This window comes from Eriocheir sinensis, chromosome 3 (genome assembly GCF_024679095.1).
Source record: "Eriocheir sinensis breed Jianghai 21 chromosome 3, ASM2467909v1, whole genome shotgun sequence".
In the NCBI taxonomy this organism is placed as follows: Eukaryota; Metazoa; Arthropoda; class Malacostraca; order Decapoda; family Varunidae; genus Eriocheir; species Eriocheir sinensis.
Genome location: NC_066511.1, coordinates 10,946,132 through 10,972,195, shown reverse-complemented (window position 1 = coordinate 10,972,195; position 26,064 = coordinate 10,946,132). Strand labels below are relative to the sequence as shown.

Sequence of the window (26,064 nt, the reverse complement as noted above, 5' to 3'; positions counted from 1 at the left end):
GAGTATGCCACAGAAGAAATTAACAGGTATCACAACACACCTCTTCCTCCTTCATCACCGTCGCTTAAAAAATAAAAAATAAATCATTACCGACGGCAGTAAGTGCTTTCCCTGTGTCGAAATCTTTTCCAGTAACTCAATTAAAGTATGACGTGAGGAGAGATGGTGGTGATTCAGAGGGAGGAAAAGGAGGGGGAGGAAGAGGAAGAGGAAAAATGGAAGACAGAAGGCTTGTTACGAGGCTGCCTGCTTTAGTGGTTTCATCAATTCGTTAGCCACTTTATCCTCCTGCGGAACACTTCAAAGCACTTGTTCTGCGCACGTGTGGGGGGTGTTCACTTCACTCGTGACGCAACCGTGACGATCAATTCGATTCTTTATAGGAGTTGATCGTTTCCGCACTGACTACTTCTGCAGGAAGGCTATTCTTGTGGCGGGTGACTCTTCGATAAATAATTCTGCCGATGTCTGCACTGCATCCCCGAGTCTGAATTGAAAATTAAGTTGTGTCTAGTTCTTGGATATGCTTGGAGTGCAAAAAGTCTGGAGTGGTTGATATTTCTGACCTTGTTTGGGTATTTGAAAACATGTATCAAATCTCTCCGCGGTTGTCTCTTTTCCAACGAAAGAAACCGAGTCGTTTGAATCGTTCTTCATGAGCCTGTGTCTTCAACGATATCATTTTCGTAGAACGTCGCTGTACTTTTGCGTAATTAAGGTTCTTCTTGTAATTAGGGAACCAGACTATATAGCACCCCGTATTCCAGGTGAGGTCTTACCATTTAGTTATGCAAAGACGACATTACTTTCATAATACATATGTCTTATATTCGAAGTTCCTCACTATAAACCCGAGCACAGTATTAGTAGCTTTTTTTGCAAGGCGGACTTGCGGTGTCGTGTGTTTTTCCAGTTTCCAGTCACTGCTGATAGTGACCCCGATGTCGGTCATCCTTTTTTCCTTCTTTTCTTTTCTTTTCTTTACAAGGGAGGCAACTCAATGGCAAGAAACAAACAGGAACAAAATGGCCCGCTAGACATTGTGATTTGTAGAGGCTTTCCACACATGTTGTATGTATGACTGAGAAGAAAATGACGGAGATAGAAGAGATAGATGGAGGTGGTGATGAAATGGTGATTTAGAGGGAAGAGGAGGAGGAGGAGGAGGAGGAGGAGGAGGAGAAGGAGAAAGAAAAATTGAGACGGAAGAGATTGAGGTAGTGGTGATGTGATGGTGATTTAGAGGGAGGAGGAGGAGGACGAGAGAGGAGGAAGAAAGGTTGAGACAAGAGATTGAGGTGGTCGTGATGTGGTGGGGATTCAAAGGGAGGGAGAGGAAAAGCAGGAGGAGGAGGAGGAGGAGGAGGAGGCGGTGATGGTGGTGTGAAGACGATTCAGAGGGGAGAAGAGCAAGAGAAGGCGGAGGAGGAGGCGGAGGAGAGGGGGGCGTAACAGGTGTCGTGGTTGGTCAGATGGTTTTCACCTCTCAGTACTTACAGGAGAGTCGGTGGCGCTGGTGGCTGCTCCTGTGCGTTGGACGAGGTGTGCCACTGCTGAACGTTCACGCTCTTTCGCACTCAATCCTCCGTACTCCACACGCTTTCGCTCTCAGTCCGTGTGTCAGTGGCTCCAGTAGCGGCTGAGTCTGTGCTGGAAGTGGTTTCAGCGCTCGGTGGCGGCAGCGGTATTGTTGCTTTCTGTTGAGAATGGTAAGTATGTTGAGTAACTTGAAAATTGTGAGTTGTTATCAAATTCGTGCACTGAGTAGGTATCCTTATGAATATGTAATGGAGAAAGAACGCTAAACTGATGATATGATAATAGGCACCAGCTCTTGTTACGTTACTTTTCCCTGTAAAATCAAACTGAGTTGAGATACCATATACTTGTTTACAGGGGCACAGGTTTAGCGTTTTTCTCAGTCTACATTTCAACGTGATACAACTTTGTTTGCAGGAAGAATGAAAGCCTCAAGAGAGTACAACATAGTCAATATTAATAATGAACAAGTCGATCCACATAATTAAGTATAAATAAGATACAAGTCAGTCTATTTAAGGGATGGCTTCACGGATAATTGGAATGTAAGGTCCCTCTTTTATCTGTCACCTTCACGACTATTTCCAGTCAGCAAATTTATTGAACTTACAAGGTCCATATCATGCATTCCAACATTAGTGGTAGAGAGGGTACTTGTCACAGTTATTTATTTAGTTAGTTAGTTTTATCACACTGGTAAGGGTTTGACATTCTACTCGTTGTGAAAATATATACATACACTACTGATAACTGAAAACTGTCTAATTGTAAGCACGAGTATGAGTATAAACGTCTATGAGCATAAAATAAGGTACGTGTTGCTATGTTACTTCTTGAATTCCAGGATACAGTTCACAACCTTCGCAACACAAACCTACGAAAAAAAAATGGACTTGATCAATACGATTCCATCACAACCTCAGCCCACTTATCAATATTCAAGAGTGTATAATTATATGATGGTGTTTATTATCATTACTGTTATTTCGGGGATAAGAGACAAACGAGGGAAATAATTCTCTCTCTCTCTCTCTCTCTCTCTCTCTCTCTCTCTCTCTCTCTCTCTCTCTCTCTCTCTCTCTCTCTCTCTCTCCTGCCTAACACAATTCCTCTAAAGCGTACGACAGCTGGTGGGGGGGTGGGGGAGAGGGGGTGGGGGTGTTATGAGAGAGTTTCACACCCTCAATGAAGTCAGCAAGTAAATAACACCTCACTTTTTTTATTGTTTGGGACTTTCTTTGAACTTCTGACCGCTTGTTGCGCACTGCCTCAAATGATGCCACTGATGATGATGCTAATGGTGGTGGTGGTGGTGGTAGCGGGAGTGATGATGGTGATGAAGATGATTAGGAAGAGGATGGTGAGGAGGACAAAGATTAGGACTGATTATTTGGCGTTCTCTCTTGGCGCCGCAACTGAGTAGTCATATGGCACAAAGATGAGGAGGTGGAGGAGAGGGAGGAGGAGAAAGATTAGCTGGAGGAGGAGGAGGAGAAAGGGAAAGAAGCGGGGGAGAAAAGGTGGAAGAATTGTGGAAAATAAATTTGAGGATAACAGGGAAACAACGTGAAGATCATAGACGTCATTCAATTAATATGGTTATCATCATCATTCGTATCAGCATCATCCAAATCATTATCATCATTTTTATCTCATCATGATCATTACTGTTACTCTTTATTTATATTATCATTTCATTATTATTATCATTTCATTATTATTATTATTTTTATTAGCACTATTACTATTATTATCAGCTGTGTATGTACGTATTTCCACAGCGAGTAGAAAGCCAAATCCCTACCAATGTGGAAAAACTATAAAAAAGTGGAAAAAATATAAATAAAAAACAAAAAGTGTGACAAGCGCCCTCTTCCCCCACTAATCTTCCACCTGCCTGCCCACCTGCCGTCATGGTTGAATTAGCATCTCGGGCTCTCCCACTCGATCAACACAAACAACACAGCGGTAAATAGTTTCTCTCGAGCCTCGTTCAAGTGTTTGCCCGGCCCACATACGTTCAGTGACTTTCATCTTCCCTCGAGGCCCAACTTTCCTTTCTTCTCCGCCCTTCTGTTCCACATGCTCTCTCTCTCTCTCTCTCTCTCTCTCTCTCTCTCTCTCTCTCTCTCTCTCTCTCTCTCTCTCTCTCTCTCTCTCTCTCTCTCTTTGGACGATCTTCTAGCTTAATAAATGGGTGCTTTATCATGTGAGTAAACGCGCGCGCCTGTAAACACACACACACACACACACACACACACACACACACACACACACACACACACAAACACACCAAATAAATCCGGCTGTGATTTTTTTTATATAACCCCTTTTACTGTTATGGTTGTTATAAACTGCTGGATGTGACGAGAGAGAGAGAGAGAGAGAGAGAGAGAGAGAGAGAGAGAGAGAGAGAGAGAGAGAGAGAGAGAGAGTTTTTTTTATCGGTTATATGATTATAGTCGAATTATTGCGTATTATTTGTATGCATACATGCATGCATACATACGTACATAAATACATACGTGCGTATACATACATATATACGTGTACATAAATTCATACCGTACATACATATATACGTGTACGTACATAAATTCATACCGTACATACATATATACGTGTACATACATTCATACCGTACACACATATATACGTGTACGTACATAAATTCATACCGTACATACATATATACGTGTACGTACATAAATTCATACCGTACATACATATATACGTGTACGTACATAAATTCATACCGTACATACATATATACGTGTACGTACATACATTCATACCGTACATACATATATACGTGTACGTACATAAATTCATAGCGTACAAACATATATACGTGTACATAAATTCATACCGTACATACATATATACGTGTACATAAATTCATACCGTACATACATATATACGTGTACATAAATTCATACCGTACATACATATATACGTGTACATAAATTCATACCGTACATACATATATACGTGTACATAAATTCATACCGTACATACATATATACGTGTACATAAATTCATACCGTACATACATATATACGTGTACATAAATTCATACCGTACATACATATATACGTGTACATAAATTCATACCGTACATACATGCATCGAATGGCAGAGAAAATCGCACTTTCCCCGGAGGAAATGAACGGTCATTAGTAACTGTTCATGTATGTGTGTGTGTGTGTGTGTGTGTGTGTGTGTGTGTGTGTGTGTGTGTGTGTGTGTGTGTGTGTGTGTGTGTGTGTGTGTGTGTGTGTGTGTGTGTGTGTGTGTGTGTGTGTGTGTGTGTGTGTGTGTGTGTGTGTGTGTGTGTGTGTGTGTGTGTGTGTGTGTGTGTGTGTGTGAGACTGTGTGTGTGTGTGTGTGTGTGTGTGTGTGTGTGTGTGTGTGTGTGTGTGTGTGTGTGTGTGTGTGTGTGTGTGTGTGTGTGTGTTCACATTAACAACTATTTGCAGTTCCTTTCCTATATGGATATGCTGTGTAAGTACTAACCTTGCGAATGCCCAGAAATGATTTCTTTATGAAAATTTTGCTTCATTTTATCCTTTCGACAAGTGAACCTTATCGATATATTGCTGCCATTCTTTTCTATCATTTCGCTCAGTAGTTGCATGAATTCGCTATTCTTTCTGTATAATGATTTACTTGTAGAATCTTTACATTACTGTATCCTTTCAATACATTTATCCTTACTTTGGTGACATTTTCATATTTTCCTTTTTTTTCAGGCGAGCAGGAGGTCGCAGGAGACGTGGGGGCGGCGCCTGGTGGTGGTGGCGGCAGCGGTGGTGGTGGCGGCACACTCAGCCTTGGCCAGCGACCAATACGACTGTGGCTACAAAACGGTGTGGCTGGAAAAAACGGAGTACAGGCCGGTGCCCTACTACAACGGAGGGTGAGCAAGGCATACCTAGCGTGCAGCGGCGTAAGGGATGAGCGAGTGGCACAGACACTGACCGAAGCGCTACTTTAAAGAATAGTAGTCACCTCAGAACAGTTGCATGACCGTTTAGTCAGTCGCTCATTGAAAATAAGCCTAATATAAACAGTCATTGATGGAAAATAATTCATACTCTCGCTATGGCGTGTGATAAAAACAATTGATTCCCATGGATTCCTCTCTTTCTACACCTTTCTTGCGTCTATCTCATGTGATTTTTCCCGCCATGACACGTACTTAGTTTCTTACGGATGAGGCAGTTACAGACGCTTCTACTTTCCTTCACGCTCCACTGAGGTAAGGCATTTACCGTGTCTAGCTTCAAATCCGCAAACCCAATTCGATTCAGTGCCGGGGTAGAGTGGCTGCAGGAAAACATGGGGTACCTGGGGAGGGTACTATACTACCCCTAATGCGATCGAGGGCGTAAAATTCTCACTCATCACAGGTTCCAGGGCGAAGTTACGGAGATGAGCACCGAGGAAACGAACTGCACTGACTATGCCAACGACTTCATCTTCACTTAAAACATTTTTCCCAGTCATATGAAATAGCATGCATGACAATGACCCATATCAACATCTTACGATCTCAAAGCAAGACAACACGTCTGTCCGTCCGGCTTGAGCATATCATCCAAGGTTCCGGGTGTTCTGTAGAACCAAAGCGAAAAAACACTACTCTAATTATTTCCTTCCCTTACTCTATGATTTTCCTCCATCTAACGAGATATTTCCCTACTTTTTTAACTGATCATTCCTGTACAAAGAGGTCCATATTTAAGAATTTCTTTCAATCCATGCACAGAATCAACGTTGTCCACCCATCCTGGAATTTTATACCACCATTCGTTACTGTCTCTTCCTCCTCCCCCTTGCAGCAAGGCTGTGGAGAACACGTACGAGCCCGTCTACCTCACCACAACGGTGCTCAACAAACAGTCCGTGCCATACTTCATCACGCAGACCCAGAACGTGAGTGTACACAGAGAGAGAGAGAGAGAGAGAGAGAGAGAGAGACTCTCTCTCTCTCTCTCTCTCTCTCTCTCTCTCTCTCTCTCTCTCTCTCTCTCTCTCTCTCTCTCTCTCTCTGATGAAGCAGAGAGAGTCTCTCTCTCTCTCTCTGCTTAACCACTGCATCAATTTCCCCTTCACCATTACATCCATACCATCATTATATATTATAGCATTCAACTCCATCACCACCACCAAGGAAAACTGCTTCATCACCATCATCATATCCCCAACAGTGCCACATTGTCATCATCACTATCACCGTAACCTCTCATTCACCATCATCACAAGCCATCTTCACAAGCACCGCAGCCTATTCTCTCTCACCACCGACTAACAAGTCACCATCATCACTACAGTCACTAACTATTTCCTTGTCACCACCGCTCACATGCGACAGCAAATGATACCATAAATCCAAACAATAGCAAATAAAAAAAAAATAAAAAAATTGCAGCATTCACTCTATCGCCATCTTTCTATACAATCCACACTTTTATCAACAACCCAGTCACACACCTGTTATACTTTTAAGTACGTGCAGTCTGCTGAAAAATATAGATCTCATTCCAACTCGTAAATTAACATGAAATCTACTTAAAATATACAACGCCTACCGTCATCAGCGTTCATTCTCCGTAAAGTTTCGCCTTTTGTCCATCACCATTCAAAAAGACTACCGATAATTTTTGAAAGGGTAACCACACTAACTCAATCTAAATACACACCTTTGCTATTAACAACCCAAATCCGCACCTTCATATAATACAGACACTGAGCCGCCATGACGCCTCTACATCCTCCCTCAGGTGCCGCAGTTCGTGACGAAGAAGGCCACGCTGCCGCAGTACATCACCCACACCGTCATCAACACACGCCCCAAGTATATCACCGTCACTGAGAAGTCCTACGTCACCGTGTACGCCACCAGGACACGCAAGGCCTACGAGACCATCTGCCCGAAAGGCTATGGCCACGGCGGGGACCACGGAGGCCACGGGGGACATGGGGACACGGGGCGGGTACCACCGCTAAGGCGCCCAGCAAGATGATGTAGTGATGTCCAAGGCTATGAAAAGTTGCGTAAGGGGAGGAGGGGAAGGGAGAATGATTATATGCAAACACTAAATGAAGAGGTGAAGGAGTAGGTAAATAAGGGGAGGGATTCGGAACTGGAAAAAATAGGCTACAGTTTTTGCGTCGTTCAAACTTTAACCTCCACTTTCATATTGTTGTTTTCTTTATCTTTTTGTTGACTGTAGATAAAGAAATCTTTGAACCAAAGCAACACCTCCTCCTCCTTCCCCTCCTCCCGGTATGCCATTTTATTGTTACTGTTACTGTTGTTATTTTGGTTGTTAAAATATTATTTTATAAGTCAAGAATTCCGCCCATGTAACATGTTATCTAGTCCCTGAAAGACTTTTCTTTCCCCGATAACGTTACGCACGCCCTTTCATTTCCAGGAAAAAAGATAATGATATATATATATATATATATATATATATATATATATATATATATATATATATATATATATATATATATATATATATATATATATATTGTGTGTGTGTGTGTGTGTCTCGAGGGCTAACCGAGACAGTAAATATCACTGACAGCCAGTCCGGCCATTCGCCACTTACCCTCGCCGGCAGTGCCAGCCTGCACCGCCACCACCACTTAACTCCCGCACCACAGCTGGCGTACTTTACAGCCTCTCAGCTCGCTTGACCAGTCAACTGTTTGTTCGTTTGGCTTATTATGACTAAATCGTTACATGACTGTTTTAAAATAAAGCGACTGACCGGTACGGGTAAATATCCGTTTGATGTTCTTTATGACAGCCTCATCAATGGCGTGCTTCATGGTAACAAAAGTTCGTCAGTCCCAGAGCGGCACGAGGTACTACGTCCATAGGGAAAAATGGTAATTGTGGAGTCACTCCGCGCCTCCAAAATACGATATTACGCCTCCATATTATAGTTAAGGGACGAAATACATGTCCCTCATATGGTTGAGGGACAAGTACTTAAAAGTAAAGAAAAAGGTCTAATCCCTTTCCCCTAACGATCTTGGGGTACCCGTACTGGGAAATCGGGTTTTTGGGTGGGGGAGCATATTTAAACTACCCCAACCAAACTTTATATAACCTAACCTCTAACGGGGGGGGCATCGCCCCCTCGACTCCCCTCCTAACAAGGGGGGCGGACCTCCCCACATTATAACCTCCTAGGGAGTATACGCATGATGCGCCGGTAAAACTAGAGAAGTACAACAGTATGCGAGGCATTGGAAAGGTTATTATTCTCGTGGGGGCAATATTGAAGGCACGTAGTGACTCTCCATATTTACCGTAATCCAAACACGTGGTGGTGAAGGCAGTGATCGTGTGGTGGGGGCGCTAGTTGAGGGTTATCTTTTAATCAAGGGCTCAGTGGGTTATTCAGCCCAACCTGCCTGACGTCCTACCGGCGACTGACTCGTGCAGGGGGAACTCAAGTGACCCCAAGACTGCTATGCATATCAGACCCTACGACAGGGTTCCGTTTTTCGCAAATATCTTTCAAACGAAGACTCGGATCAGCATGGTGCTTTGGCACAGATTGTTTCACACACTCCGCTAATTTTTGACGCTATTGTGCATTGCAAGATGCGGTTAATTATGGCGTTTACTCTTGACTGTGATGGCAAAACCTGCGTGAGCCACTTACACATTAGAAAAGGTGAAGCGTGACGTATTTGTGACGTGTATCCACCAACTACCTCCAGCCCTGGCTTCCCCTACTCCTATCCCTCCCTTTCCCTCCCTCCTACCTTCATCCTTTTCCCCCGCATTCCCTCTTTCTCTCCCGCCCTCTTTCTCTCGTTTACCTCCTTTTCCCTCCATCCCCCCTCCCCTTCCCCTACTCTCTCTCTCTCTCTCTCTCTCTCTCTCTCTCTCTCTCTCTCTCTCTCTCTCTCTCTCTCTCTCTCTCTTCCACTTGCGCTGTAAACGAGATATGAATCCAAACACACGTATGACTTGAATTACTGACAGATAAATAGAAATTATATGCCGAGTAAGGTTGAATAGTTAATGCAAGCAATCGTAATCGATTTTATTGCTTGTTTCTCGTTTTTCCTCTGCAATGAATTCCCGCTTCAATTCCTATAAATGATCAAGCGTCGGCTACGTACTTCATCCCATTCTACGCTCAACGTAACGTGTGGGAAGGAGGGTCATATACTCGTACAACTTTCAATGGTTGTATAATTGCCAAACAAACTTCATACAGCACTTAAGCAACATTCAGTTACGCTGGAACAGGAATCAGGGTCGTGTGCATAAAACACCCTACCATACTTAGCATATAGCCTCGAGTTACCCGCCATTACACGACTCACCTGTTCGAATGTGTAAGTGTTTCACGCAGGTTTTGCCATCACAGTCGAGTCTTCTTCTTCGTCGTCAGCTGATTAGCCCTTCTTTATACGGGGTCGCTATTTTTGATGAGTCACAGTCAAGAGTAAACGCAATAATTAACCGCATCTGGCAATGCACAATAGCGTCATAAATTAGCGGAGTATGTGAAACAATCTGTGCCAAAGAACCATGCTGATCTGAGTCTTCGATTGAAAGATATTTGCGAAAAACGGTATATCACAGGGTCTGATATGGATAGTAAACGCTTAACGATCTTGCTCTAGTTACCTGTTGGAAAAGAACGGTAGGTAAAATATAAATTAGCTTACTAACATTGAAGTCACATTATCCCACTGACAGATACGCAGTGTCAAGAAAGAGTAGAATAGTCTAGCGCTAACTAAGACCCTCGGAGCTTGGCGTACCTGTAATATGCCCAATCAAAAAACTCATTACCTTCACGAGTGGCCTATTCTTGTGTATGTGTGAAGCAGGCGGTGTGTTCGATTAAAAAGGATGTACAACAAATACACACTCACTTGTCATCACAACACACCAACACTAACAATTACACTTGATTCACTTCCCTCCCTTGTACACTCGGCTCCCCCGTCCCCCCAACAGCCAACACAAATATGCGTGATATGCACCTGGTAGGGGCCCTGCGCATTAGCATCCAGATCCAGATATACGTGAAAACAAGGAAGGTACTCACCCTCGGACAACTGGAGTCAACTGGCAGGTTTGGATCTTCATCTTGGTTTGGACGTGAGATTCATCAAACAGCCGCAAGAGGGAAGGCCATGTGAGCGGGTGGTTTGAATTACATTTTCTGTCAGAGAAGAATCTACTGTCACACAATTTTCTTATGCTTATGATGACGAATCTCTCTCTCTCTCTCTCTCTCTCTCTCTCTCTCTCTCTCTCTCTCTCTCTCTCTCTCTCTCTCTCTCTCTCTCTCTCTCTCTCTCTCTCTCTCTCTCTCTCTCTCTCTCTCTCTCTCTCTCTCTCTCTCTCTCTCTCTCTCTCTCTCTCTCTCTCTCTCTCTCTCTCTCTCTCTCTCTCTCTGCGTTAGAAGTGTCTCTCTCTCTCTCTCAAGAGCTCATATAAGTGCAGGTTCTTGTAGTGGCTGATGGCTTGACATAAAGATCCTACTGACGGAGAGATGCGACACCTCCTATCGGAAGTAGCCTGTGACCGGCTGGCGCTCGTGGGCATCATTGTGTGGACAGAGGAGGCCTTGCTTCCCTATAAGTAAAGGTGAATACCAGCAGTTCTTAGGGCTTTAATGCTCAATATGGGCTCATGCTCCGTGTTGGGCTCTAGTAATATAACAAGATGTTACTTCACATGTTATAGATTCCACATGAGCCAGCAAGAAGATAGGAATGGGAAAAAAAAACTCCAAGGAAAAACTGACTACCCAACGACTACTCCTTGAAATGTATGGCGCGGGTTACGTTTTTCCGGTAAAATATATTGTCAGCCCTGTATCAGATTGCATCATAAGTTGGTGGAAGTGACGTAAGCATGTTCTTAGTGGAGAAAACATGTATTATATCAGTAACATCAGAATGATGGTGTAGAGTTAGCAGATGTTTGTCGTTTCACACCCTTAGATCTACATTACTGCATGCAATATTTGCGTATTAGTACTTGTTTAAGTACAGGTAGAGATCCTGTAGTGAGAGATATGACACTGGTCCTACCGGAAGCCACATGTGCGCCGTTGAGTGATTCACTCTGTTTGACATGACCATTGCAGGTTTTGTAAATGGTTCATAAGAGAAAAATAAATAAGGGATGTAAAAAGATGTGTAACATATAGATAGTCTTCACGGAGAGGTTAATCTGCCCAGCAATCTGGCAAAAAAAATATCATCTGGTAACGTCGGGCAGTGGAAATGTCATCCCCTTGGGCCATGGCCCACATCACGGCGGGTTGTCGCATTTCTCCATTTAAAGGATCTCTGGCTTGATGGACTAGAAAGACAGACGCTGAATGACTGGTTCTCATGAGCTGACATAGGAAGATTGTGTATACATGCCTTAGCGAAAATCTACGGGATTTGCGTCATATGTTAGAGGATGTTTCAATATTTATAGAGAGCTAAAATTTTACGGCTGACTATAATATTTATCACCGGAGCTTATCTTTGATTTATTATATGAGATCTGGCGTGCCGGATTAGCCCTGAGGCATATACGGCAGCTGCATCATGGTCTCTGAAGCAGACCTTTCTCACGTCACATTTTCCTTCGTGAAATTGGAGTCTGACGCACCCTGGCTTCAGAGCTGCTCTCTTGTTGCTGTGTACCCTCCCGCTGAAATGTGGGAAACCGAAGAAAAAGAGCTGTTCTGCGCCAAACTCGACTCCGTATTAGAAGAGTGCCCCCTCAGGACACACTCTTTGTCTTAGGCGACTTCAATGCTACTTCTTAGCATTGATAGAGTTGGTTACGAGTTATGTGCTGGTTCCCATGGTACTAGCACCAGGAACACCAAAAACTCTTTCCTGAATTTTGCAAGATCCAGGAGGCTGAGAATTGCAGGTTCTTGGTACATACCAGAAACTAGAGCTGCACCGCTGGACTTGGTATACGTAGCAGTGCCGGAGGGGTAGCCAAGAAAATCGACCACATCCTTGTATGCATTCATTGGAGGATACTTCATAACTGCAAGGTGTTTCGGAGTGCTGAGTTCTTTGTAACTGATCCTAGGCTTGTTGTTGCAACACTCAAGCTTCATGTCAGGTTAAGAAGAATCCCGAGATGTAACCAAACTATATTCGATCTCGAGAGACTGAGACTTGTCATGTGCTCATGAGTGTACAGCTTCAGTCACAAATCGGTTCAGTGTACTCAGCACCCTTGAGGATCCTGTGGAACTGCGGGATACATTCAAACATAAAACTCCTCAAGCTGTGAAGGGGTGAACTGGAACGCCCCCAAAATCGGGGACTGGTTTTGCCTCGGGGGAGACGCTGGAGAACATTTTCTGTGCTTTCTTGATCCACTTGAGGCTCCGAGACTGCAATGAGTGGCAGTGTGCGAGGAAGAGGAGAAGGAGAAGGAGAAGGAGGAGGAGGAGGAGGAGGAGAGTAGTAGTAGTAGTAGGAGGAGGAGGAAGAAGAGGAGGAAGGGGAGTGGTGCAGTTGAAATTGAGGACTCGAGCGAATGGTTTCGTAGAGACAAAGTGGCTCCCTCACGAAAACTCTATCACAGTTTCATAATAGGTTTGAGGCGTCACCCTTGGCATCACTGACTCTCATACTAAAATGAATATAAAGAAAGAAAAAGGAATATGGAGAGGCAGGAGTGGGCAATAGGGCTTAGGAAAGAGATGTGGTTTGAGTAAAAGGGATTAGAAAAGAAACTTGGGATGAGAAATAAGAATTTAAAAGGAGACAGGGGTGAGGCATAGGGCTTGGAAAGGAGCCGGGGGTGAGGAATAGGAATTAGGAAAGTGACACTTGTGAAGAATAGGGCTTAGGAAGGAGACGGGGGTGAGGAATAGAACATAAGAAGAAGCAGACTTGGGAAATAGGGCTTAGGAAGGAGACAGGGGTGAGGAATAGGGTTTGAGGAGGAGACGGGGGTGAGGAATATGGCTTAGAAAGGAGGTAGGGGTGAGGAATAAGACTTTAAAGGGAGACAGGGGTGATGAATGGGAATTAGGAAGGAGACAGGTGTGAGAAACAGGGCTTAGGAAAGAGAAAGAGGTAAGGAATATAGAGCTTAGGAAGGAGACAGGGGAAAGGAAAGGGCTTAGGAAGGAGACAGGGGTAAGGAATTGGGCCTAAGGAGGACACAGGGGTGAGGAATAGGGCGTGGGAAGGAGACAGGAGTGAGGAATAGGTCTACCGGGTCCTTCGCTGAGCTCGACCTGCCATCTGGTGGCCCTGGTGGAACTACCCAAAAAAATATTCATGCGGCGTACGTCCAAATAATTTTTCTTACTAGTTTTTCGCTAGTATTTAGAAATCACATATTTTTCTCATAGCTACGGTATAGACACTTGACTTACTTGTAGTATTTAAGAAACGGGGAAATACAAGAAATAGGAAATTAAAATATATATATTTTTCCCACATAAACAATCGTCACATGTTATATGCCGCTCTTTTAAAGTTCTATATAGTGAATGTAATATTATAAGATGCTAAAGATGTATGTATTATGATTAAAATTTGAAATATGAGATAGGTATAATACTTGCTGCCGGCAGCTTACGATATGTTTAGTAGCAGTGTAAACAACCTCCAGCGCTCTGATTGGAGAGAGGGAGGAATGCATCTCTATAGAATTTTGAGAGAATGACACCATGCTGGACTTGTTTGAGTTCTCTTTTCTTGCATGAAAGAAATATTTACCCATGAGGCCGCATTGATGCATTCCTATTAAGCACGGGAAGGAGTGTTGTAGGATATATTGATGAATGCTCTTATTTTGCCAACAATGTTCATTGTAACGACATAAATAATATACAGCACTCAGATTTTTTGGTGTAAACGTGACAGTGACCATTATATCTCTGATATATTGCTAGTTTGGTATAGAAAAATGCCAATTAAGCCTCGCTGGACCCAAGCTCACCGCAGGTTTGGCTCTGGCAGGGGCTCCACCAGGGCCACCAAATGGCAGGTCGAGCTCAGTGAAGGAACCCAATAGGTCTTGGGAAGGAGACAAAGACTAAGTTTAGTGAAATTTTGTGGAAAAGGTGAAGCATGGGCCAAGAAAAAAATCACTCAATTTTGGGGAATGTCCGATATTAAGTAGATTCAATGATGGCGAATGATGAGCGAATAAAGATGGTGAGTGATGACGAATGAATAAAGATGAATGATAAAAAGTGAATGGAGCAATAATATAAGGCAACCATATCGAAATACCCGGCCAGTGCCTTGAGAACAGAGCATGAGTGCTTCACAAGGTCACCGGAAATGATTGGTAGGCGGCCCAGCCCCGAGCCTGAATGCCACCAGCGGATATGAAATACCAGACCAAAAGTGTTTCAAGAGTGTGGCGAAGTGTCCTACTTCCCAGGAATGGGTCCGGCCCTTTCCGATGGAATACAATAAAAACTGATAATGAATGATGGAGGTCACCTTTACGATAACATTTTTGCTGATATAGAGGTCAAAGTCAATTTTTTTCTTTGAGGAGACAAACATAATTGGTGTTATGATTATTATAAGAAAATAATGTCCTTGGTGGATGTCTGTTGTCTCCGAACGCTCTTATTAATATTATAATATTTATTAGTTTTTATTATTATTATTAGTTTTTACAACAAAGCAGACGTCTCAAGGGCAACAAAAAGGGTGTAGAAAAAAAGCCCGCTACTCACTTCTTCCACAACAGACAAAAGTAAAGAGTGGCCAAAAGAGAGGTCAATTTCGGGTGGAGAGGTGTCTTGATACACTCTTTTTGAAAGAGGTCAAGTCATAGGTAGGAGGAAATGCACACGAAGGAAGGCTGTTCCAGAGTTTACCAGTGTAAGGGATGAAAGAGTGAAGATGCTGGTTAATTTTTGCATAAGGGGCTCGGACAGTATAGGGATGAGCTAGAGTGGACAGTCGAGTGCAGCGGGGCCGCGGGAGGGGGGGAGGCATGCAGTTAGCAAGTTCAGAAGAGCAGTCAGCGTGAAAATATCGATAGAAGATAGAAAGAGAGGCAACATGGCGGCGGAATTTAAGAGGTAGAAGACTATCAGTAAGAGGAGGAGAGTTGATGAGACGAAGAGCCTCAGACTCCACTCTGTCCAGGAGAGTTGTGTCCCCCCACACGTGAGATGCATACTCCATACGAGGGCGGACAAGGCCCCTGTATATGGCTAACAACTGTGCAGGGGAGAAGAACTGGCGGATACGATACAGAACGCCAAACCTCGATGAAGCTGCTATAGAAAGAGATATAAAGTTTCCAGTTAAGATTTTGGGTTAAGGATAGACCGAGGATGTTTAGTGTTGAAGAAGGTGACAGCTGAGTGTTGTTGAAAATAGGGGATAGGTGTTTGGAAGATTGTGTCGAGTTGATAGGTGGAGATATTGGGTTTTTGAGGCATTGAAAGACATAAGGTTCCTTTTACCCCAATCGGAAATGATAGCAAGGTCTGAGGTTAAGCGTTCTGCAGCCTCCACTCTGGAGTCTTGTAATTCCTGTTGATAGGGTCTTCTGTTGAAAGAAGTTGAATAATGCAGAGAGGAGTCATCAGCGTATGTGTGGATAGGACAGTTTGTTATGGAAAGAAGATCATTGATGAATAACAGGAAGAGAGTGGGTGATATGACAGAGCCCTGTGGATCATCACTGTTGATAGGTTTAGGGGAAAAACAGTGACCGTCTACCACAGCGGAGATAGAATGGCCGGGAAGGAAACTGGAGATAAAGTTACAGAGAGAAGAATAAAACCGTAAGAGGGAAGTTTAGGAAGCAAAGACTCGTGCCAGACTCTATCGAAAGCTTTCAATATGTCTAGCGCAACTGAGAAAGTTTCACCTAAACGGTTAAGAGAGGATGACCAAGAGTCAGTTAAGAGAGCAAGAAGATCGCCAATAAAACGCCCCTTGCTGAACCCATACTGGCGATCAGAAGTGGAAAGGTGCTTTTGAATCTTCCGATTAAGGATTGATTCAAAAGCTTTACATAGACAGGAAAGTAAAGCTATAGGGCGGTAGTTTGAGCGATTGGAACGGTCACCTTTTTTAGGGACAGGCTGTATGAAGGCGTACTTCCAGCAGGAAGGAAATATAGATGTTGACAGGCAGAGATGAAAGAGTTTGACCGGGCAGTGTGTCAGCACAGAAGCACAGTTTTTGAGAACAAAAGGAGGCACTCCATCAGGTCCATAAGCCTTCTGAAAGTAGAGGCCAGAGAGGGCATAGAAAACATCGTTCTTAAGAATCTTAATAACAGGCATAAAGGAGTCAGAGGGGGGATGAGTAGGAGGAATATGCCCAGAATCGTCCAGAGTGGAGTTTTTACAGAAAGTTTGAGAGAAGAGTTCAGCCTTAGAGATATATGAGACGGCGGTGCTGCCGTCTGGGTTAAGGAGTGGAGGGAAAGATGAAGAAGTGAAATTAGAGATGTTTTTGGCTAGGTGCCATAAGTCCCGAGAAGAATTAGAAAAAGCAAGGTTTTGACATTTCCTATTGATGAAAGAGCTTTTGGTAAGTCGAAGAATAGATTTGGCACGATTCCGGGCAGAAATATAAAGATCATGGTTAGCAGGAGTGCGAAGGCTCTGGTACCTTTTGTGAGCTGCCTCTCTATCTTTGATAGCACGAGAACAAGCGTGATTAAACCAAGGCTTTTTAGGATGAGGAGTAGAGAAACTACGTGGAAGTTGTGCCTCCATTCCAGAGACAATCACCTCTGTGATGCGCTGAGCACACACAGAGCGGTCTCTCTCCTGGAAGCAGTAATCATTCCACGGGAAATCGGAAAGTACGTCCTCAGGTCGTCCCACCGAGCTGAAGCAAAATGCCAGATGCATCGCCTCTTCAGTGTGTACAGAGGGTAGACAGGATCGATAGGACAGGATACAGAAATAAGGTTGTGATTGGAGGAGCCCAACGGGGAGAACAGTTTGACAGAGTAAATAGAAGGGTAATTAGAGGTAAGGAAGAAATCTAGTATGTTTGGCCTGTCTCCAAGACGGTCGGGAATACGTGTAGGGTGCTGAACCAACTGCTCTTGATCACTGAGGAGAGCAAAATTGTAGGCTTGTTTACCATAATAAACACGTGATAGGACTTCCATTGATGTATATTTTCAGCTCTAGGGCTGCCTGGTACTCCATGAAATAAACCGTTTATTATTATTATTATTATTATAACCCCCGCCTGACACGGCATCCGTTCACTGCTGGGGGGACACCGGGCATGGATTAAAGGAGACTGCCCATCCGTCTCAACTCCGCCTAGGAATCGAAGCTGGGTCCTCTCGGTCGTGAAGCGAGGTCGCTAGCCACTGCACAACGGAAATCCGTGTGTGTGTGTGTGTGTGTGTGTGTGTGTGTGTGTGTGTCGTAATTAACAGGGGAGGGCATTTAATTTTCTTCGTCACGCACATGCACTTTTTTTTTCCTTTCATGTAAATTGCTTGGCATACTTACAAAAAGGCAACTCTTATCATAATAATATGTTTTGTTTTGAGGATGCACGAGAGAGAGAGAGAGAGAGAGAGAGAGAGAGAGAGAGAGCGAGCATGTAACACTTCTCATCCGGGGAAAGCAGAGCGGGTTGGGGGGAGGGGAGGAAAAGGTGAAACAAGGTATGTGGGTCGCATAGAAGTGAATGGAGGCACCTGGCAACACTCCATGAAGTCATAGCCAAGGTTACCACCAGCGAGGAGCCGCGGACGACTCATGCAGCCGGGGAGGGAATGGTTACACATGTTCTCTCTCTCTCTCTCTCTCTCTCTCTCTCTCTCTCTCTCTCTCTCTCTCGTATGTGGCAGCTTAATTTTTACTTGTCTCCGTCTTTTTTTGCATGCAGTGAACTTAAAACAGCCGCGGTTAGAGGGGAGGCGTGATGAAGGGACGTCTTGTAAGGTTCTTGGTATGGTCAGAAAGGAAGAAGGAAGGAAGTCTCGCTCAACGCTCCTTCTAATCACACTGGATTGGAGTCGTGCTGTGCTCTCTCTCTCTCTCTCTCTCTCTCTCTCTCTCTCTCTCTCTCTCTCTCTCTCTCTCTCTCTCTCTCTCTCAGAAAGATAACGTCGCTCTGTCCTTTATCGGTGATGTTCTAAGTTAAGTGTTTTGATAGGACGAAACACCAGCTCATAGAAGCTAATTAATGTAACTGCGATATTTTTTTTGTAATATTATTATCACCCTTTCTCATCTTATTCCTCCTCCTCTTCCTTGTCATCACACTCTACTCTTCAGTAATAAAAAAAACAGATCTTATCAACAACAACAACTATAACAATAATAACTACTATTGCCACTGCTACTATATACTACTACTACTACTACTACTACTACTACTACTACTACTACTACTACTATGCTATTTTTACTTCTACTACTCCTAAATAATAATAATAATAATAATAATAATAATAATAATAATAATAATAATAATAATAATAATAATAATAATAATAATAATAATAATAATAATAATAACACTAATAATAATAATAACACTAATAATAATAATAACACTAATAATAATAATAATAATAATAATAATAATAATAATAATAATAATAATAATAATAATAATAATAATAATAATAATAATAATAATAATAATAATAATAATAATAATAACAATAATAATAATAATAATGATGATGATGATGATGATGATGATAATAATTATAAGTAACAAAGACCATTACGCCTTATGAGTCACACTCTTATGATGGTGCCAGTGCACTCACACACACACACACACACACACACACACACACACACACACACACACACACACACACACACACACACACACACACACACACACACACACACACACACACACACACACACACACACACACACACACACACACACACACACACACACACACACACACTCACACACACACACACACACACACACACATGACATCTTTCACACACACACACACACACACACACACACACACACACACACACACACACACACACACACACACACACACACACACACACACACACACACACACACATCACACACACACACACACACACACACACACACACACACACACACACACACACACACACACACACACACACACACACACACACACACACACACACACACACACACACACACACACACACACACACACATGACATCACACACACACACACACACACACACACACAACACAACACCCACACACACAGGATTTTCGACCTAAGACGCCACTCATACTGTATGCTGTGGGTGGGAAGTGGTGATGGTGCTGGTGGTGGTGCTGGTGGTGGCGAGGGTGGTGGCGTTGGATGTTAAGATGCCAGATACACAAAAGCACCTCCATCGAGTGTGTCATTTACTGGTGTTTTGACAGTTCTTTACCTGAACAATGATGTATTACCTTGGAGGATCATGTAGTTGTTTATTACCTGACCCTGTGTGATGTTGTTTACATGAATTTAATGTGAAAAATGTTATGAAACGTCCCAGGACTCGTCTCCGTGCGTGTAATTGTGTTCATTAGCCAGACGATTCTTATGTAATGTAACAAAATAAGCCGTTTCGTCTGTCACGCATGTTTTATGACTGCCATTCACACAAAAAAAAAAAAGAGATGCGTTGCGTTGAAGTCCCTTAAGTCCCTCCTAGACGATGCCTTTCAGGAGTTGTGAAATTCTATGATTTTATTATTGACATTCTTTTGATTGCTTTGATATTTTGTTTCATCGGCGTAACCACCTTGTGTGTGTACAATAAATAATCTATTGGCTAGAACCACAAGCATCCCGTGTTAACACAAACATATTCCCTGAAAGGATAGTTGCCAAACGGTGAGATAGGAGCGATATATCCAGAAAACTTCGACTGCGAGCCAGTGTTTCATCGCCCGTGGTGCGGTGAGGAGTGTGGTCACAGTGGTCGGTCTCAGCTGTAGGGACCGCACTGGAATTACGTTGGAACATCAAGTGATTGGGAGTCTTCAGAATGATTGATTGAAAGAGAACGTTGGTGAGGTCTTTTGTATAAGTGTGTGTGTGGTTGACAGACATGAATGATCGAGTAAAATTTTGGAGCGTTTTCGTTGACTTCACGGTGATAAGGCGAGGTGCATTACTTTGTGAATTCCTGCCCACTTCGAGAGTATGGAATATTTTTGTTACCTCAAATATTGGAAAATGTGTCTGGCAGATTTCATAGTTGGTAAAGTGTGACAGTGAAGTCAAGCACGCTTACACACACACACACACACACACACACACACACACACACACACACCTCCCGGGTATAATTATGTGGGTGGGATGAGAGGTTCCAGCCGTTCCCAAAGATCCGCCACCAGAGCTTCACACACACACACACACACACACACACACACACACACACCTCCCGGGTATAATTATGTGGGTGGGATGAGAGGTTCCAGCCGTTCCCAAAGATCCGCCACCAGAGTTTCAAACACACACACACACACACACACACACACACACACGTGCCCGTTCCCAAAGATCCGCCACCAGAGCTTCAAACACACACACACACACACACACACACACACACACACACACACACACACACATGCCCATTCCCAAAGATCCGCCACCAGAGCTTCAAACACACACACACACACACACACACACACACACACTACATTCGGTCTTTTAACCACAATGTAAAGCTGAATGACATTACGTACTTTCCCATTTTAGTGTAATGATAAAAGTATGTACAACGGAAACGTGAGAAATGAATGACGAAAAAGAGGAGAAGGAGGAGGAGGAGGAGGAGGAGAGGGAAAAGACGAGGGGGGGGGGAGGAGATGAAGGACGAGAGAGAGAGAGAGAGAGAGAGAGAGCAAGGGTCACATTACGTCACTCCCATGAATCCACGGGGAGAGTTCCGGTGCACGTTTTGGTCTCGGTCTGGGTCTGAGAGATGTCGCTTGTGTCACCAAAGTAAATAATAGAGACATTTGCCACGGTGCTCTTCTCTAGTAGGCACCAAACCGTATAATTTGGGGGGCTTGACATGAAGAGAAGAACGGTGACGAGGCAGTGACTTTCTGTATAATGAAGGTAAAGGGAGGCGGGGGGCAAATCATATATCGATAGAATTAGTTTTATTTTTCTCGCTGGTATTATTATTATTATTATTATTATTATTATTATTATTATTATTATTATTATTATTATTATTATTATTATTATTATTTTTATTTTTATTATTATTATTATTATTATTATTATTATTGTTATTGTTATTGTTATAATTATTATTATTATTATTATTATTATTATTTTTATTATTATTGTCTTCGTTGCTGTAGTAAATAAAATATCTCTAAAAGAAGCACACCAGACTACGAATTGAGAGAGAGAGAGAGAGAGAGAGACTAAAGATCATGCACTTCGAAGACACAATTCATCTTCTCTTTTGTCGGCGGTTAAAAGGATTTATTAATGTGAATAATGACAGTCTTTTGTGACAAGCTTAAGTTGAAGGGAACGGCAACATCAGTGAACAGAGAGAGAGAGAGAGAGAGAGGCTGTATGGTTGGCTGGCTCGCACACGTTATCAACAACACTCGTCTGACTCACCCGAATAGTAAATAATGTTCGGACAGTTGACATAATATGATTAGAAGATATTTAAACGATAGCATGGATTTAAAAAAGTGTCAGGAAACATTTTGTAACCTTGGACATTAAAGTTCTGTGCAGCACTAAATGACCTGGAGAAAGAAACGTGTGGTGAGACTCGAGAAACACCAAGATAAATCGTTTCGTTTTTAATCACGGTGCGTCTGAACGAGGCCCCGCTGACCTATTTCTACACTGGAGGGTAGTTGGGGGGGAGGGAGCTCGAGCGTCTTATCGTGTTTCCTGTGCCCGAGTGTAGGCGTTACCGCTTTCAGTCAGCGGAGGGAAGGATATTGCGAGTTTTCTTTTTGGTACAGACTACGTTGGGTATTTCCCCTTACAGTTAATTCTTCGTAGTGCGCTTATTGTGAGAAGGGTATTTCATTATATTTTTTTAACCTTTTAAATAAAGAAGTGAATAAGCTGTATGTATCCGCTGAGTTGGTCACCCGAGACGAGCTAGCCTTCAGTAAGCAAGCGGCTCGCCTCAGGTAGCGTGTGGTAATGAATTCTCCGCTGCATCCCTGCTGAGTGTGAATAGATGTGTAGATCTTGAAAATAGCTACGGCGGGAGGTAAGGGAGCGCACGGCTGTCACCACTTAACGAGTTGAGAATAACACATTAACCAAAGGAGAAATGTGAAGTTCTAGTGGTACTTTGTCACATGAATAAGTAAACACTACAATGATACCTGCGTCGAAATTTGTGTATAGATTATTTTATTGTTGTTGAAAATTACGAGTTACGAAGAAAAAACGAAACAAGAAGTTCAAATGGTGCTTAGTCAATGGGAAAAGTCAACACTACCGTAATTCCTGCGTTGAAAAAACAGGTAAAGATTAATTAGTAAACATGTTGAAAATAACGCGGTTCCTGGTGGTGGTTACTCAAATGGTAGGTAAATAGTCTTGCATTACTCGCGTTGAAATACAATACCAGTCTATTTAGTTCCATATGTGTGTAATACTACGTAGTTTCAAGTGTTGCTGTCAGCTGTGACCATTCCTTGTGTCCGAAATATTCAGGTGTTTTAACATACCTTATCAATCTTATCATCGAGTTGACGACAGCGAAATTAAATATTATAATTACCACTTGTGAAGAAGAGTAAATACAGCAGAAAGAGGGATGCGTGAAGGTCAGTGTGAGGTTGTGGCCCGCCAGTGTGGGTGGGTGTGGAAGTGGAGGCGGCGGTGCGCTGGCTGGCTGAGAAGAGGAATGCTTACTGTTCCCCCATATTTGCTGGCTAAATCGTAAACAACTGGGAGGTTTGTGTATCATCATTATCAGTGTTAGTAGTATTAGTATTAGTATGATTATTTTTATTTCCACCGCCAAGGAGATTATGAATATATATATTTTTGAGGGGTTCGGTTTGTAGGGTAATGCAAGGAGTTTCGGTTGGGTCGTGGGGCGGCTTTTAAAAGCTCACGGGTTCGACTGAATATCCTTGGAACTCTAGGCCTCGGATGTACGATTATCTGGGTATCATTTCTATGGTTCAGAATGGATTTCCGAATGGTTTCAAGAGAAATAGGGAACAACTGATAACTTTTACACGCCAAAGAGTAATATGAAAATTAAGTAAATGAATAAACGAGTGAATGATGGCACTGAACGAGAAAATGAACGAAAAAATGATGTTATTTCCAGTTCCTCACAGGCAGGCAGTTATAATCCGGAATACTGATTTAATTTTCTTATTCATGTCTATAATAACGGTGAATCAGATGTCTCACTGTTAAATCGGGAGGATAAATAAATGTCGTGATGTGCCCGAAGTTTGCCCATGGTCCGAAACGATAAAGACTATCTGAAAGACACCAGTCTGCCATAAATCATTACTTACTTCTTCTTCTTTTAGGATTTACCCCCTAAAAACTACTATTTCCAAGGGAGACAAGAAGCAGATTGTGTCACGATCGCCCGATAATTTCATTATATCTAATTTTTCTGTGGAAGCAAAATATAACGTATAGTATCTTTCTTAAATGATTTTTTTTAATTATGTATTATGTATTTCTGATTAAATCTATTTTTTATCAGTCATACAGAGATAATTTAATTTTTATATGTAAATCTTTAAAAAAAAAAGATTAGTTAGTGCAAACATTTAGATAAGAAAGAAAACGTTTGCTCGGGTATTCTTGTATAATCGTGTTTCAGAATGAGACTTCGGGTAGGACCATATAGTCGTACGAGCCGGGGGGGCTGGGGGGCTGCAGTCCCCCAGATTTGGGCAGACAAACAATTTTTCGGGCCGAGTGGCCATCTTAGCACCCTAACAGGACTGTTGAAGTTTGAACTGGCGGCTCGTGAGCCAAATCCGGCCCTTGAGTACGTGTTTTTTCATGTCATTTTAATACTTTTAATTTTCCTTATACCTCTGTAACATTTCAGTAACAGCTATTATCTATTTAGTATCATTTTGAAAAGTATAGCTCATACTCATTACTCATTTCAATTTGATACTTTATGCTTTACGTAATAGGCTACTTGTACAGTTTCGGTACGGAGGTGGTGTGTGTGTGTGTGTGTGAGAGAGAGAGAGAGAGAGAGAGAGAGCGCGAGCGCGAGAGAGAGCGAGCGCGTACTGATCAAGAAAGTAAAGTAAGTTGAGTAAGTAAAGAATGTGTTTGTTCTGGCTGTGTCTTGTAGTGAGCTTGGCTGTTGTGATGAAGGTTCGTGAAAGTCGTTGTGTCCTCAGGTAAGACTAACCCTTGAGTGTGATGGCGTTAAGGTCTAAAGGTGATGTGTATTATTTTTCTCCTTTTCCTGTGTTATGTGTTGTTACGGATGAGTCTCATTCACCCCAGATAAGACTCGCCCATAATTTTGATGGTGTTGTGATCTAAAAGTGATGGTGTATTATTTTTTTTCCTCTATCCTTGCTGTCTGTTGGTATGGATGAGTCTTATTCACCCCAGATAAGACTCACCCATAATTTCAAGGGCGTTATTCTTCCTTGACGAAAGATACAACTTTCACAACAACCTTTTATTCTAATTCGGAGGGAACGACTTTATTAACAGCCTTCTCTTATTTTCAATCTTAAGAGTCATTTCAAATCTTTGTTTGCGTTCAAACCAAAGTTGAGTCAACGTTTCTGTCCCACCCTGACTGTTCAGTCAGGGTCAGCATCACATCCCGACAGGTTGGTCAGGGTCTGCATCCCACCCCGACAGTTGAGTCTGTGTCAGCATCCCACCCCGACACTTTGGTCAGGGTCAGAATCCCACCCCATCACTTAGGTCAGGGTCAGCATCCCACCCAGACATTTGTCAAGGTCAGCATCCCACCCCGACATTTAAATAAGGGTCAGCATCCCACCCCAACATTAAAGTCAGGATCAGCATCCCACCCCGACAGTTGAGTCAGGGTCAGCATCCCACCCCGACACTTGGTCAGATAAGACTCATCCATAATTTTGAGGGATTAGTCTTCCTTTACCGACAACACAACTCTCATAACAACCGTTTCATCAAGGTTGGGGCACCATGAATGTTTCAGCCATTTAGGGTTTCCTGCCTCTTCGGAGCGCCTGCAGTGGTCGGGGACCTTCTTAAGGCCCCTCGGTAACTTCGAGGCTGTGAGGGGGCGCAAGGCCCCCCGGTAACCTCGCTTAGGCCGTGAGGGGGTCCGAGGCTTCCATCTCGGCCCCAGGCCCCTACAGGAAAATTGTCAGACTTTCAGAAATGTCTAGATTAATATAAAGTTAATATTGTGTTGCTGCTGAAAAACCGACTTTATCAGTTCTAGGATAGTGGCTCGAGTGGACTTCCGACCGCGAATACGACATGGGAAAAACCTCTCGCGACGCCTTCCGGCAGTCCGTTTTGTAAGAGGG

The 26,064-nt window shown here is 43.0% G+C and overlaps 1 protein-coding gene and 1 long non-coding RNA gene across 3 annotated transcripts in view; one reads left to right on the top strand and one right to left on the bottom strand.

The window, feature by feature from the left end:
• Positions 1-23,470, bottom strand: part of LOC127004975 (uncharacterized) — a 38,377-nt gene extending 14,907 nt beyond the window's left edge. The window contains exons 1-3 of one of the 2 annotated variants that reach the window (XR_007758182.1): positions 23,310-23,470; positions 10,638-10,754; positions 1,498-1,697 (exon numbers count right to left, since the gene is read on the bottom strand). This is a non-coding gene — a long non-coding RNA (uncharacterized LOC127004975). Of the gene's footprint in view, positions 1-1,497; positions 1,698-8,871; positions 8,994-10,637; positions 10,755-23,309 lie in introns of those variants that run through there. The other variant, XR_007758183.1, reaches the window with a different exon arrangement.
• Positions 1,562-7,804, top strand: LOC127004974 (uncharacterized). The gene is made up of 4 exons (XM_050873327.1): positions 1,562-1,709; positions 5,292-5,458; positions 6,384-6,477; positions 7,326-7,804. The coding sequence occupies exons 1-4, from the start codon at positions 1,707-1,709 to the stop codon at positions 7,566-7,568; spliced, it is 507 nt and encodes a 168-aa protein (XP_050729284.1). The 5' UTR covers positions 1,562-1,706; the 3' UTR covers positions 7,569-7,804.
• Positions 23,471-26,064: the final 2,594 nt, after the last annotated feature.